Consider the following 13944-nt stretch of genomic DNA (forward strand, 5'->3'; position numbering starts at 1 on the left):
GCTAAAGTGTGGCTTCAGCATCAGTCCTTCCAATGAGTATTCAGGGTTGAATTCCTTTAGTATTGACTGGTTGGATCTCCTTGCTGTCCAAGGGACTCTGAAGAGTCTTTCCAGCACCACAGTCAGAAAGCATCAATTCTTCAGTGCTCAGCTTTCTTTATTGTCCAACTCTCACATCCATACATGACTACTGACAAGACCATAGGTTTGACAGTATGAACCTTAGTTAGCAAAGCAATGTCTCTGGTTTTTAATTTGCTGTCTAGGTTTGTCATGGCTTTCCTTTCAAGAAGCAAGCATCTTCTAATTTCATGACTACAGTCGATACTGATTTTGGAGCCTAAAGAAGAGAAAATCTGTCACTGCTTTCCCTTTTCCCCCTTCTATTTTTCCATGAAGTGATGGGACCAGATGCCATGATCTTAGTATTTTTTAATGTTGAGTTTAATAAGTTGCCCCTCACTAAAAACACAATAGGGCCTGTACTGAGTCTGAGCTAATTCTCTGACTGTTTCCTGCAAGCATTGCTGCTTTCTGGGAATGTGACGGGTGGTAGTGTTTCCTGGTGCCTAGTGTCCCTTACATGTGTTGGGGGACGGTGATCTAAAAATGGAACCATTGACTGCCTTACAAGAATGGATGTGTCTGTTTACTGGAAGAGGATGCTTAACGAGGCTGAGACTTAAACCAAAGGAAGGAATCTCTACTGGTGGTGGGGAAGGTATTTGGGAGTAAAGTTTTTTTGTGGACCCCCAGTTAAGCAGCTGCTGTCCCAAGGCCATGTTCCCTGAATGGAAAGCCATTTCCTGGCAAGAAAGAGGACTGTAAGACGAGGTATTAGAGTGCTGAAAATTAACAGGAGGAAAAATGGGAAAAGGTTAGCCCCAAGGCCACATCCTCTGAAAGAAACTTTTCTTTGGGAGTTAAGGTGCATGTGGGTCTCAGTTAAAATCTGTTAGTTGAGTTCTCTAGTATAACCAAGTATCTCGAATACTGTGTACACACTTATCTATCTGTTCAGCTGAACATATGAAATTTCCTTAGTTGTAGGTCAAAATGGTGAGATATTAGCTATTTCCTGCAGTTCAACCTTGTATATTTATTTCTGGGCATTCAAATTGTAAGTATATAAATAGTAGTAGTAATCATTTCATTTAGTATCTGTGGTCCAAGTTTTCTCCTTTTACCTCGGAGCTGATTGGTACCAGTATAGAGTTTCCCATTTTACTGATGGTAAGACTGAGTACAGTGAGGTAGTTGCTTTTAGAGCTGGCAAATCTGCCAGTGACAGCCTCCAGAGAACTGTGTCACACTCCTCTGACAGGCATCACTTGCCGGTCAGCAGACACACTTTCCCCTGTCCTCCTCTGATTCCTTGTCACTCCTGAAGGTAAGCTTAGAGCTAAGGAGCTGACCGCTTGCCTTCCCTCAATCAGCACGACTTTCCAAGTGTTTCCCTCACTTTAAATTTCTATAGTTTTTGTTTGTTCTCCCTTGAGCCATTGGCTGTATTTTTCCAGCCAGTCTCATCCTGCTCATTCCTGGCAGTCTCACTAACCCCTGGAGATTTTGTACACTCTTTTGTTATCCCTGGCCTGGGTGCCATTCAACAGATCTATGGAAGCGATCAGTGCTGGACTCCCCGGTAGGCGTTGCTTCATCTGCAGCTGAAGGTAGCTGGCTTCATAGTGGACTCTGGCAACAGCATCCTTCCAGACTCCTCCTGTTCATCCAGGCCATAGCTGTTTTTCACGTCCCCAGGCTTATGGTCTTTCAGCCAGTGTTTAACATTTTTCTCTGCCTTGTTATTTGTTCTACTCCTGTGTCATGAATCTTTTCCCCTATTGTCCTCTTGGCCATGTGGATTTGCCAGAGAAAGTTGGCAGTTGTTTTATTATCTATGGCTCTTGCCCAGCGATGGTGTCATCTAACAGAGTGACGTCTGTTTAATGGCTAACATATTGGAGTCTGAAATATCTGCAAGATAATGAGGCCTACAGAGGCTTGGGGGACACATATTTTTGGTTCTTAGAGGAGAGAATGAGAAACGAAATTAGGTAACATACGAGTCCTTCCACATTCAATCCAGAACCAGAGGGCTGACAAAGCTTTGTATTCCAGTTAAGTAAGAATGTTTTCTCTTGTTCCATATCACAACCTGAGCAGATGGTGGGATTTCTATTACTTGAGTTAGATCAGAGGTCTTCATGCTTTTATTGTATTTTCTCTCTTGTGTTGAAATATTTTGTCCTAATCAGTATGCATTTATTAGGTAACAATTAAAAGGGAGTAATAGTATCTCCATTTTGCAGGTAGGAAGCTTTAGGAGTGTGAGGTTATATAACTTGGCAAGGTTGCACCAGTTAAGTGGCAGGGTTGGAGCTGGAACCCTGGTCAACAGCCTGGCTCCTGACCTTGTGCTCTTAACCAGTAAGCTAATCTGGGCCTTGTGTAATTTAGCATTACTCTACTTATTCAGACTCCAAGTGGTTACAGCACTCCCATGTTGGAAATCCCTGGGTAAGGAACAGTTTTAACTCAACTCTAATCTTGTGTCCATTGGACACTTGTTCTTTCAAACCATTGTAAAGTACCAGTTCATCAGGTAGATGTATTTATTGCACACCTAAGCTGGGGTTAAAAAATTTTTTTTAATTAGAGGATAATTCCTTAACAATATTGTGTTGGTTTCTGCCATATATCAACATGAATCAGCCATAGGTATACATATGTCCCCTCCCTCTTGAACCTCCCTCCCACCTCCTCCCCATCCTGCCCCTCTAGGTTGTCACAGAGCTCTGGCTTTGGGTTCCCTGCCTCATACATCAGACTCCCACTTTTTATCTGTTTTCCATAAGGTAATGTATATGTTTCAATGCTACTCTCTCAGATCACCCCACCTTCTTGCCCCCTACCCCGCACCACCCCCCGCCCCATGTCCGAAAGTCTGTTCTTTATATCTGTGTCTCCTTTGCTGCCCTGCAAATAGGATTGTCAGTACCGTCTTTCTAGATTCCATATATATGCGTTAATATATGATATTTGTCTTTCTGTTACTTCACTCTGTGCAATAGGCTCTAGGTTCATCCACCTCATTGGAACTGACTCAAATGCATTCTTTTTTATGGCTGAGTAATATTCCATTGTATGTATGTACCACAACTTCTTTATCCATTCATCTGTCAGTGGACATCTAGGTTGCTTCCATGTCCTGGCTGTTGTAAACAGTGCTGCAATAAACATTCAGGTACATATATGTCTTTTTCAATTATGGTTTCCTCAGGGTATATGCCCAGTAGTGGAATTGCTGGATCATATGGTAGTTTTATTCCTAGTTTTGAATGATGGCTTTTTTGCCAATTTTCAGACCTCCACTGGGAGGTCTTTAGGACTATCCCTGGAGAACAAATACCCTGAAGAATCTTAATATAGGAGAAGATTCCAGATCTAGTAAAGGAGAAGGACGTGTGGAAGGTTTGACCTGACCACAGTGGACCAAGGACAGTCTAAGAAAAAGGATTAGAAAGTTGACATGTGGTAATTAGACTTGAGAAAACAGAACATTCTGGTTTTGTGTCTTTTCAAATGTTGGAACTGGAGGAGAAAAGAAAGGAGTTCTGAAGCATAGCATCGGCCGTGGGACACAACCCAAGAGCCTAACATGGAATAAATACTCATGGTGCCCGGCCCCACACCCTCCACCTCCCTCACCTTGCTCTTGGAGCCCCAGTCACCCTGAACTAGTTCAGTTCCTAGAGTACATCTTCTTTCCATGCCTCCAAGTCTGTGCATATACTATTAACTCTACTGTGGAAGCTCTTTCTTCCTCTTATCTGTGTGCAAAACTACTGAGTACCCTATAATATTAAGCTTCAATAACTGGCCTTTTATGGAACACCCCCCTGCCCTTGAGTTTTCCAGGTGTATTCAAGACATCTTGCTCAGTGCCTCATGGCGTCTCCTGCATATCTCCAGTATAGCGTGTGTCACACAGTTCAGAAATCAGTAATTTACAGGTCATTATCTTTTTGTTGAGCAGAATTCTCCTTAAGGGTAAAGACCCTGGGGGTGTTTTTTGCCTTTATATCTCTCGAAACTAGCACATAATTGTTTTCCTGATTTAATAACCTCTTTTTGACTTCAAGACCTCATCTCAGTAGACTTCCCTTAGTCTTTGACTCTCTTCTACTGAGAGCTAATCAGTGATCTTAATAATCCCTAGCATAAGTTCCCCTTGTTAATGGAATCACCAGCAAAGAGGAAGATGTCAGAATTACAAAGAAAATAAATGAAAGAAACATAAGAAATAATTTTCTATCTGAAGATAAATAAAAAACAGAAACTATGCATAGGTGTGTTATCTAACAGGTTATGAATGTAGTTGTAATTATTATAATCATCAAATATTTGATAAACCTCAAAGGAATGATCTTTTTTTTTTTTTTTGGAATGAGAAGATTGGAAGACTATTTCTTTTCACTTTGGCTGTTTTTCCAAATCAGTTGATCTCAAGGCATCATCAATTTACAGAAGAGCTCATTGACTTGCTTCTTTGCTTTCCCTTTCTCCCTCCTCTTCAGTGTGTGCTGTTGGCTTGGCCAGTGAGCAGACGGAAATGTCTAAAGAGGAGAGGCCTGGAAATCAGAGAGGTGATTACAGCCAAATGACTGAACAAAGGGGGTTTAGATATGGTCTCTGTTGTCACTGGAGCAAAGAGGGGAAAGTAAGCAAGACGGGGACACTGGCCAATTTGATCATCTTTGATTGGAAGCTTCAGAGATGACATCAGGTCTCTGGTGTTTAGCAGACCCTTTGAGGCCCACCATGTGGAACATGTTAATGACATGTAGGTTACCTAAGACTACTTTTTTATCCATTAGAGAATGAATTCACTTTTAAAACCCTTGAGATGAAGCTTTTTTAAACTGGGATATAATGATGATGAATAAGTAAACAACATGTCATTGCCTAGTATAAACTTTGAATAGACATCCAAGCGGCTGAAGATGTTAATGGGTAGTTGGCAAGGATTCTTAGAAGAGAAGATGAGGATAGAAATGACTGGCCTGTGCTAGGGGACTCAGACTCTATTGAAGGTTAGAAGTTCCATGACCAGAACAGAAGAAACCAAAGAAAAACTGAAACCTCTCTGGGACCTGAGTCAAGGAAGACACAAACAGCCACACGTAGATGCAATTCCCGTCTCTAGTACTAGAGAATTCTTTCTGTCTTCAGAGTCATGACTGGATATCAAGTTGTTTTCCTGTTTCAGTCTTGGAAAAATGAATGCTGGTTAAAGTTTGGGAAATAGTGACTCAGTAATAAAAATAGTAATAAATATTAAATAAATAAGTAATAAAAATGATTCCTTTATTTATTAATTTAATACATATAAATTGAAATCTTGCCATGTAAAAGGCATTGTGCTAAGTATGGGACACATGGTTGTGGGACTTCCCTGGTGATCCAGTGGTTGAGAATCTGCCTGCCATTGCAGAGGTCATGGGTTTGATCCCTGATTGCGGCAGATCCCACATGCCGAGGGGCAACTAAGTCCACATGCTGCAACTACTGAGGCGCGCAAGCCCTAGAGCCCATGCTCCATGACAAGAGAAGCCGCTACAGTGAGCAGCCTCACACACCACAGTGGAAGCGTAGCCCCTGCTTTCCACAACTAGAGAAACCAAATGTGCTGCAATGAAGACTCAGGGCAGCCAAAAATAAATTTAAAAAAATATGGTGGAAAGTAATTTAGCTAATACTTACCTTGCTGTGGCACTTTACCAAATCCTGATAAATTAAAAAAAAAATAGTGCTTTTGAACAATTTGATCTATACAATAAAGCTTAGTGAAGTCTGAAGACAAATATGATGTGGCATATAGTAAACAGTAACTATGCTTGTTTTAGTCATATCCACCTCTTTGTGACCCCATGGACCATAGCCCACCAGGCTCCTCTGTCCATGGAGATTCTCCAGGCAAGAATATTGGAGTGGGTTGCCATGCCTTCTACCAGGGAATCTTCCTGACCCAGGGATTAAACCTAGGTCTCCCACATTTCAGGTGGATTCTTTACCATCTGAGCCACCAGGGAAGCTCATAGTAAATAGGATTGATGTTTTTAAGGAAGAGACCCAATCTGAATATATAAATAGATTCAGTAAGGTCTAGGATGAATCTATAAGAGATCCACAGCACTTTAGTAAAGTGTGGTCAGGAATGTATAGACTTAGCTGTTGGTTTTTGGTAGTCATGCCCAACCCCAAATTCGCCACCAAAAAAACCCTCCTTGTGACAGACACCTGGACTGGACGGACCATGGGCATGTCCATATGTGGCATGTCGTACATTATGTTAAGAGCTAAGGAAGCTTTTCCTGATGAGCATATGGAAAGTGTCTGGCACTCTTACTATTTACCCATTGGCAGTATTCTTGCCTGAAGTGTCCCAGGGACAGAGGAGCCTAGCAGGCTGTGGTCCACAGGGTCACCAAGAATTGGACACGACTGAAATGACTTAGCATACAGCACAATAGGACCAGGGGCTTCCCAGGTGGCTCAGTGGTAAAGAATCTGCCTGCTAATGCAGGATATGCCAGTTCCATCCCTGGGTCAGGAAGATCCCTTGGAGAAGGGAATGGCCATCCACTCTGGTATTCTTGCCCAGAGAATCCCATGGACAGAAGAGACTGGTGGGTTGCAGTTCCTGGGGTCGCAGAAGAGTCGGACGGACTTAGTGACTAGACAACAACAATGGAACCAGAGGGTAAAAGTTACATCAGTTACACTGGAATTTTCTGCATTACCTTTGATACTTCTATAAATCTAAAAGTATTCCAAAATAAAATGTTTATTTTTTTTTAAACTAAAAGTGTTTATTTTTTTTAACAAGAAAAGGTTACATCAGAGATTTCAGCTCTAGGTCAGAAAGAACTTCCTAATAGATCTGTCCCAAAACTATATATTTTCCTTGGGAAATACTCAAACCGAGGCTAGATAACTCTCCATCTAACATCTCCATCTAAGATGGTAACATAGGGAGGAGATTTTAGATTTGGATAATGGATGAATGTCTGCTATCCTTTTTAAAGTTAACTACTTAAATAAAATTATTAATACCTTTGCCCTTTTTGCCTGTTATGTAAATAAGATTAATGTTCATTTTTTTATTCTTTTAATAAATATAACATTGGCAGTATATCAGTGTATTTTGACTTCTTCACAGTGTTCTATCACTTTATTATGAAGTGAGAAGAAACTGTTCTTTGCCCTTGAACTAATATTTTGTCCCTATCATTGGTACATGTTGCTGGGAAGAATGGAATAGGAGGTGGAACAATAGAGACTTTGGACATTTTCAGTGAGCCTCTCATGCCATTAAAGAGAATCCAAAGATGTTCTGGTGAGCCCCCAACATTCCAAAACAAGGCAGTAAGAGCTAAGCCTGGCCTGTCTATTTTTTATGTTCATCAAGGCTCAGCATGGCTTTATCTGCCTACCCCCTTATTATTCTGAACTCCCTAATTGCCTGGACTGTTTCTCTCCACAAATAGTTTCATGTACTGTATTCAGCATTAATGTACGGTGACTATGTGGAGATGTCTTCTATTCCTACTTTTAACAGATTAACAGCTAATAAACACCATGCAACACCCTCTCCTCTCAACCTCTTCTAAAAATACAGAGTTTGATTTGCCAACATTGGTGTATTTAAAGCCTCCAAGATTCCAGGGAAGACTTTAGAAAGTTAACTGTGCAAGTATGGCCAGTGCAGAGAGGAAATTTTCCAACACAAAGAGTCAATCAGTGTATCAGCAGCTCATCAGAGAAGAACCTCAGGGGATCTTGTAATCATTTATTAGGGAAGGATATTTGTTCCCACTTAAAATAAAGCTTCTCACATTATTCTTGCTGTGCCGGACTGAAGAGAATGCTGGATATGTATTACCTAGGGAGGACAGGCAGCGTAAATTTCATCTCAAGAGGAAAGCATATCTTTTCCAGGAAGGGACACTGTGTTCCTTTCCAGTGTTGCAATGAAAGGATTTATGCTCCCTACTCTTCTTTAATTTTCTTCTCCTATCTTCTGCCGGAATTTCCCCTGCCTCCATGTAGCTGGAAGTGAAACAATTAGTTTTAAAGAGGGAGTAATCAGAAGCTGTGTTTCAAAGCTGTAAACAAAGCACCAACCAATATTCTCTTTTAAGGATATGGAATATCAGCAGTAATAATATATTTAAGATAATCCAGATAGCCTGGATAATTATGTTAAAACAATGTCTATCAATTTCATAAATTGTTGTTGTTTAGTTGCTAGGTCGTGTCTGACTTTTTTTGACCCCCATCAACTGTAGCCCGTCAAACTCCTTCTGTCTCTAGGATTTCCCAGGCAAGAATACTGGAGTGGGTTGCCATTTCCTTCTCCAAGGGATCTTCCTGACCCACAGATTGAACCTCTGTCTCCTGCACTGGCAGGTGGATTCTTTACCACTAATCCACCAGGGAAGCCCTAAAGATACACACACATATATAATAGAATTTATTGAAGGATAAACTAGGCAGTGGGCACACAGTTCAATTTATGGAATTTCCAGTATCAGTGAAGCAGAAGTAATATATTATAAAAATATTGGCTGTTCCTGAAGTCCCAAGTATATGACTCGCAGAGACCATTTTGGTTATTATATTACAGAATGCAGATAAATATTTGCAGAAATGTATTGGTCCTTTTGTTTGAGGTATAATTTTAGGGACCAAAACACTTGTGTCTTCAAGTAGGCATTTCCTGTTGCAGCAGAAATTCAAGTGTATTTGATCACTTATCTCTCCTTCTATTTCTATTACCTGCCTGTCTCGGCTGATTTAAGAAGCCTTTAAAGGCACAGCAATATGATGGTTTCATTGACTCCACATACCTGGTGGCAAAGTTGACTCTGGGGCAGACTGTATCGGTGCACTGTGGTGATGATGATGACATTGTCTTGTAGGGAAATGGTCACTGCGACTGTCTGCTCAGATCTGTTCATGACATCCAGGGGCCTTGACCTTTAACATTTAACGTGTATTTTTCATGCAGGCTAAACCTTCTCTGAAGAAAGGTCAGAGTGAAATTCTATCATAGCTATGACTTGTTTGCAGATGATCTGAATTGGGTTAATTTCTTCTTTCACCTGTAGTCTAGCAACATCTGTAACTGTGCTCTTCCAGACCAGTTTACCCCAGTGATGATATCTCTCAGTTCTTATACATATGCTGATTGTCACCAAACCACCTCAGGATTTTTTTTTTAAGTCAGTGAATTTCTGGAGATTATTTAACAACTTGCTGGCTTTTCTCTCTGTAGAACGGGACTGGAAGCCATCATGGAGACTTATGCATTCTGGAGACCCCCTGTGCGCACACTCACCTTTGAAGATTTCACCACCATGCAAAAGCAGCAAGGTAAAGCCCTGGGCAAGGCCTCTGCTTAGAGGCTGTGCCGGGGAGGGAGTAGGAGCTGAACTGAATATAGCACAGCTGGCCCCAAGCCAAGCCACGAGTTACATGGACTCTCCTGGAACGAAGAGTACTAGATAGCTCCGTAAATAACCAGAGCATCACCACTTGTGCAAATAAGCTAGTTTCAGAGGCAGTGTTTTACCTGGCACCTCCAGATCCCTCTCCCTTTTCCTGAAGCAAGGTTATGTTCATGATCACAATGGTGTTGAGATGATTGTTTCTATCACTAAGCATTCATGTAGCCCTTAGGATTTGGAAAGTGAAAGTGTTAGTCACTCAGGCATGTCTGATTCTTTGTGACACCATGGACTGTAGCCCACCAGGCTTCTCTGTCCATGGGGTTTTCCAGGCAAGAATACTGGAATGGGTTGCCATTTCCTTCTCCAGGGGATCAAACCTGGGTATCCTGCATTGCAGGCAGATTCTTTACCAACTGAACCACCAGGGAGCCAGCAAGGGTGGAGATTTGGAGATAATAATAATTTCATTTATTACTCATGGCAGCCTTATCTGTTTTCTTATTCTAGTTTGTAGGTAAGAAACCACTTAGCCCCAGACAGTGGGAATGAATCTCTCAAGTCTGACAGTGAGGAGGGGGCTGCTGCAAGCCCCTCTGAATCTTCTAACTTGTGCTTTCTCCTGTTTCATTGGTGTGGAGCCACACCCATCTCAAGTGGGTGGGCAGAGTAGACTTTTTTCTTCCACTGCTTTGTGCTTTTCATCCGATTTCTAATCTCCCTTCTCTTCTCAGGGTGGGAAGCCTGTGGCCACGTGAACAGGCTCATGGGCTGATTTCACCTCCTCTTTTCAGTCCAACCACTGGCTCTCCTGGGGGCAGCACCCATTCACCGGGGTACCCAAGTGAAACTTTCCCAAATGTCAGACGCCTAATGAGTCTTCCTCTCCAGCCTCCTCTTGTTTCGAAGTGACAGTGATCAAAATTAGTTTGTACTCAGTCTATCAAATAGTTGCTATTAATAGAGTCCTAGTTTTTTAATTATGGCTCAGTGATATAGGAGTCCCTTCCAGGACTTGATAACATATTATCTAGCAGTCTGCACACTGAATTAAGTTTTATGATGTGAATTACTGAACTCCCTCAGGCTTTAACATGAGATAGTGATTAAAAGCATAGGTTCTGGAGTCTGACAGCTTGAGTTAGGCTCTTATTACTGTTCTTTGCTAGCTTGGTGACACTGATCAAGTCCCTCATCCTTTCTGACATTTAGTTTTCTTATCTGCATAATGGGAGACTAGTTTCCCTAGTGGTTCAGAGGATAAAGCATCTGCCTGCAATGCAGGAGACCCAGGTTCAATCCCTGGGTTGGGAAGATCCCCTGGAGAAGGAAATGGCAACCCACTCCAGTATTCTTGCCTGGAGAATCCCATGGACAGAGGAGCCTGGCGGGCTACAGTCCACGGGGACGCAAAAAGTCGGACATGACTGAGCGACTTCCCTTTCTTCCTTTCACTTTCAAGGATCAAATGAGATAATGCACTTAAAACCACAGGAAGCCCTTAGTATGTGCTTTTTGTCATTGTCATCATCATCATCATTGTTGTCATTGTCTTCACCCCCTATGTCCCTCATATCAGTACCAGAAAAGAAAGCACACCAGAGACAGGAAATGTTGCTGTTCTGATGATTTATTCATAACATGATTAGACCATTCATCTTCACAGGGATCTGGGGAAGCAAGTGGCCCAGAATATCCATCTCTTTGAAAAATTTTGTGGTTTTATTTTATGTTGCTTTTTTACTTTGAGAGAGCAAGTAGGCCTGTTTTATTTTTGGCCATGCTATATGGCATGTGGGATCAAACCCACACCCCCAACACTGGAAGTTCAGAGTCTTAACCACTGGACTGCCAAGATAGTCCTTTTATTTCCGTTTTGAATAAATGGAGGAGAAATGGAAGCCATTTGTTGGAAGCATCTTGCTCCTTCTAATGCTATCAATATATATTCAGGCTGTTGCTGATGCTTTGATGCCTTCATGGCCCTTCAGTGGCAGAGGTTTATGGAAGTTGGGAAATTTGAACCTTCATCTTGATGGTCACTAAACTGTCTATATAACCTTGGGCAAGTTACTTCTGAATCCATTTATTCATCTCAAAGAGGGATAATTTTCCTAAAGAGTGATGATTTTTTGTGTGTGTGTTTGTGAGGCCATTTACATAAACAAGCTTTATAAATGAAGCTGCCATGCAGAGACACTTACTTGATCCTATTTATTTCTGAGGTGTCTCCTTGCTTATCTGCCTTTGCTTTACTTGTTGACTTTCCAAGCCCTAACTGAGCAGGAGTTTTGTATCATGAAGGCTGGTATGAGAAGGGTGGTAGGGGTGCCAGTTCCTGAGAGCAGGCGTGGGTGGTGACATTGTGTTCATTGATGTGTCCCCAAGATGTACCCCAGGGCCTGGCACCCAGGAAGTGCTTAATGAATGGTGAATGAGATAGCGCTTGGTGGCACTATGGCTCAGGCAGGCAGGGTCAGCATCTGGTTAAATCTTGGAGCGCAGTCACCGGATGTGGGCATGGGTGCCCACATGGTTGGGGGTGGCTACCTGCATATCGGCAGCATGTGGAACCACTGGGCAGGTGCAGTAGGCATGGGGAAGCTGAAAGGGAACCTACATTGCTAAGATGTTCAGCACAGCAGGGTTCATGATGCTTCTGTTGAAAATTTATCCATCTGAAGACTTATTGACACATGGGAAACAATGGTTTAAGAGAAACTGAACTTGCAGAGCAAGCTGTCACGCTTGTTCATTGAGTCTCTTTTTATACTGATGGGGGGAAATGAGCATAGAATTATTGGATACATATGGTGGTGAGATGGTGCTAGAGGAAAAGCCAAGACTCTATTCAATAGTTTAATTGGAATATATTTTTGAACTATATATTGGACTTGATCCAGATTCTCATTATTAAAAAATACGTGGCTTGGGTTTCTTGACATTAACAAAGGATGTAATAGTAACAATACTCATTCTTGCTTCCTTTAAAAACTGAGGTTTCCAGTAACTCTGGACAGTATCAGTCATAAAATGAACAAAAGAGACATAGCCGTCTGTGTTAAACTGTTTCGTGTCTTAGAAGTAAAGAGTGGTGAGTTTCTAGTGGAAGCTTCAATGGTGGACTGATTTTGTACTAACTCCCTTTTGGTGAAGAGACCATTGGGAATGTTGGCACCAGATTAAAGATCCAAACAGTGATCAACCCACCCAGGTGTCCACATTACCTCATTGCTTCAAGCACATGAATATCTGGATGTCAAACACTTAGCCCTGGGACAGTTTTGTGCTGTTGCTGCTGCTGCAGGCTGGATCAGCCATTCTGCTTGGATGAAGTGAAGGGTGCTCTCTCCATCTTGCCCTTGTTGTCAGTTAAATTTCTCTTTCATTAAGACCCATCGGTTGATAACATTTCAAGGAATGTGCTTAGGTGAATTAACCACAGTTTTACAAAAATCCAAATCTTTCTATTTTAAAAAGTATATTGAATGGATACTCTATATAGTTGTTTTCTCTTACAGAGAAGAATGCATGCTCATTTTTCTCTGACTTTAACACCAAAATGAACAGAGGCATAGAGCAGCCGAGGAACATATCTGCAGTTAAGTGCTGGCAGGACTGAGTTGAGGACTCAGTGGATCTCCTGCTTCACTGGGTACTCTCCTTTCCACCAGACTTTCTTCCTTCTTATTTACCATTCACACACATACACAGACACAATCAGTTTATTAATCCATTTGATGGTTTATTGTCAACAACTTGAGCATTAGCTCTATAAACAGTAAATCCATATTTCATTTTTATGAAGTCAACTGTATGATTTTATTTTCAGACATCTTCATTTAGAATCAGCAAGGGAGTTTATACTTTTGGATAGTCTGGAGATAGAAATTATATTTCAGGAATGGCTTCTGCCTAAACACCGCTTGTGGCAGGGACAAAGTAAACTAACCAAGTAAGTTGTGCTTATGGAAGTGGAGTGAGGCAACACAGACAAAGAAGTGAAAAGAAAGAAGAGCCCAGGTCAGTTATAGCCAAGTTTAATCTTGTTGTTCTGATGATATCCTGATGTTGTTATGAGGTTGTTCTGATAATGTATACAGTGGAGCTACTTGTATGACCAATACTGAGAGGGTTTTTGTGAGTGGAGTCTCCAAGTGATCTGACAACTGTTATGTGAAAAGGAACCATCTGGGACCAGTGGCTCCAAAGCTGGTCATACGTCTCCATCTGTGAATGTAAGGAGACCTGCCGTTGACAGAAAAGCTCCCTTCTCTCAACTGGTGGCAGACATCACCAGACAGATTTCAGCACCTTTGCGTTTTTCAGTGTTTATCAGGCAGTTAAAAGTCAGGATCATTAAGGTCTCTGTTGGGGTTGTCAGCAACTTGAGCGTCAACTCTAGTAGGCCCTTATTTCATTTTTATCA

The 13944-nt window shown here is 41.7% G+C and overlaps 1 protein-coding gene across 1 annotated transcript in view; it reads left to right on the forward strand.

Moving 5' to 3' along the window:
* Positions 1 to 13944, forward strand: part of TBX15 (T-box transcription factor 15) — a 122225-nt gene that overhangs the window by 99912 nt on the left and 8369 nt on the right. Inside the window, exon 7 of the mRNA XM_068966336.1 lies at positions 9344 to 9441. Within this exon, the coding sequence (XP_068822437.1) occupies positions 9344 to 9441 (98 nt within the window). The remainder of the gene's footprint in view (positions 1 to 9343; positions 9442 to 13944) is intronic.

This window comes from Capricornis sumatraensis, chromosome 2 (assembly GCF_032405125.1).
Source record: "Capricornis sumatraensis isolate serow.1 chromosome 2, serow.2, whole genome shotgun sequence".
NCBI classification, from domain to species: domain Eukaryota; kingdom Metazoa; phylum Chordata; class Mammalia; order Artiodactyla; family Bovidae; genus Capricornis; species Capricornis sumatraensis.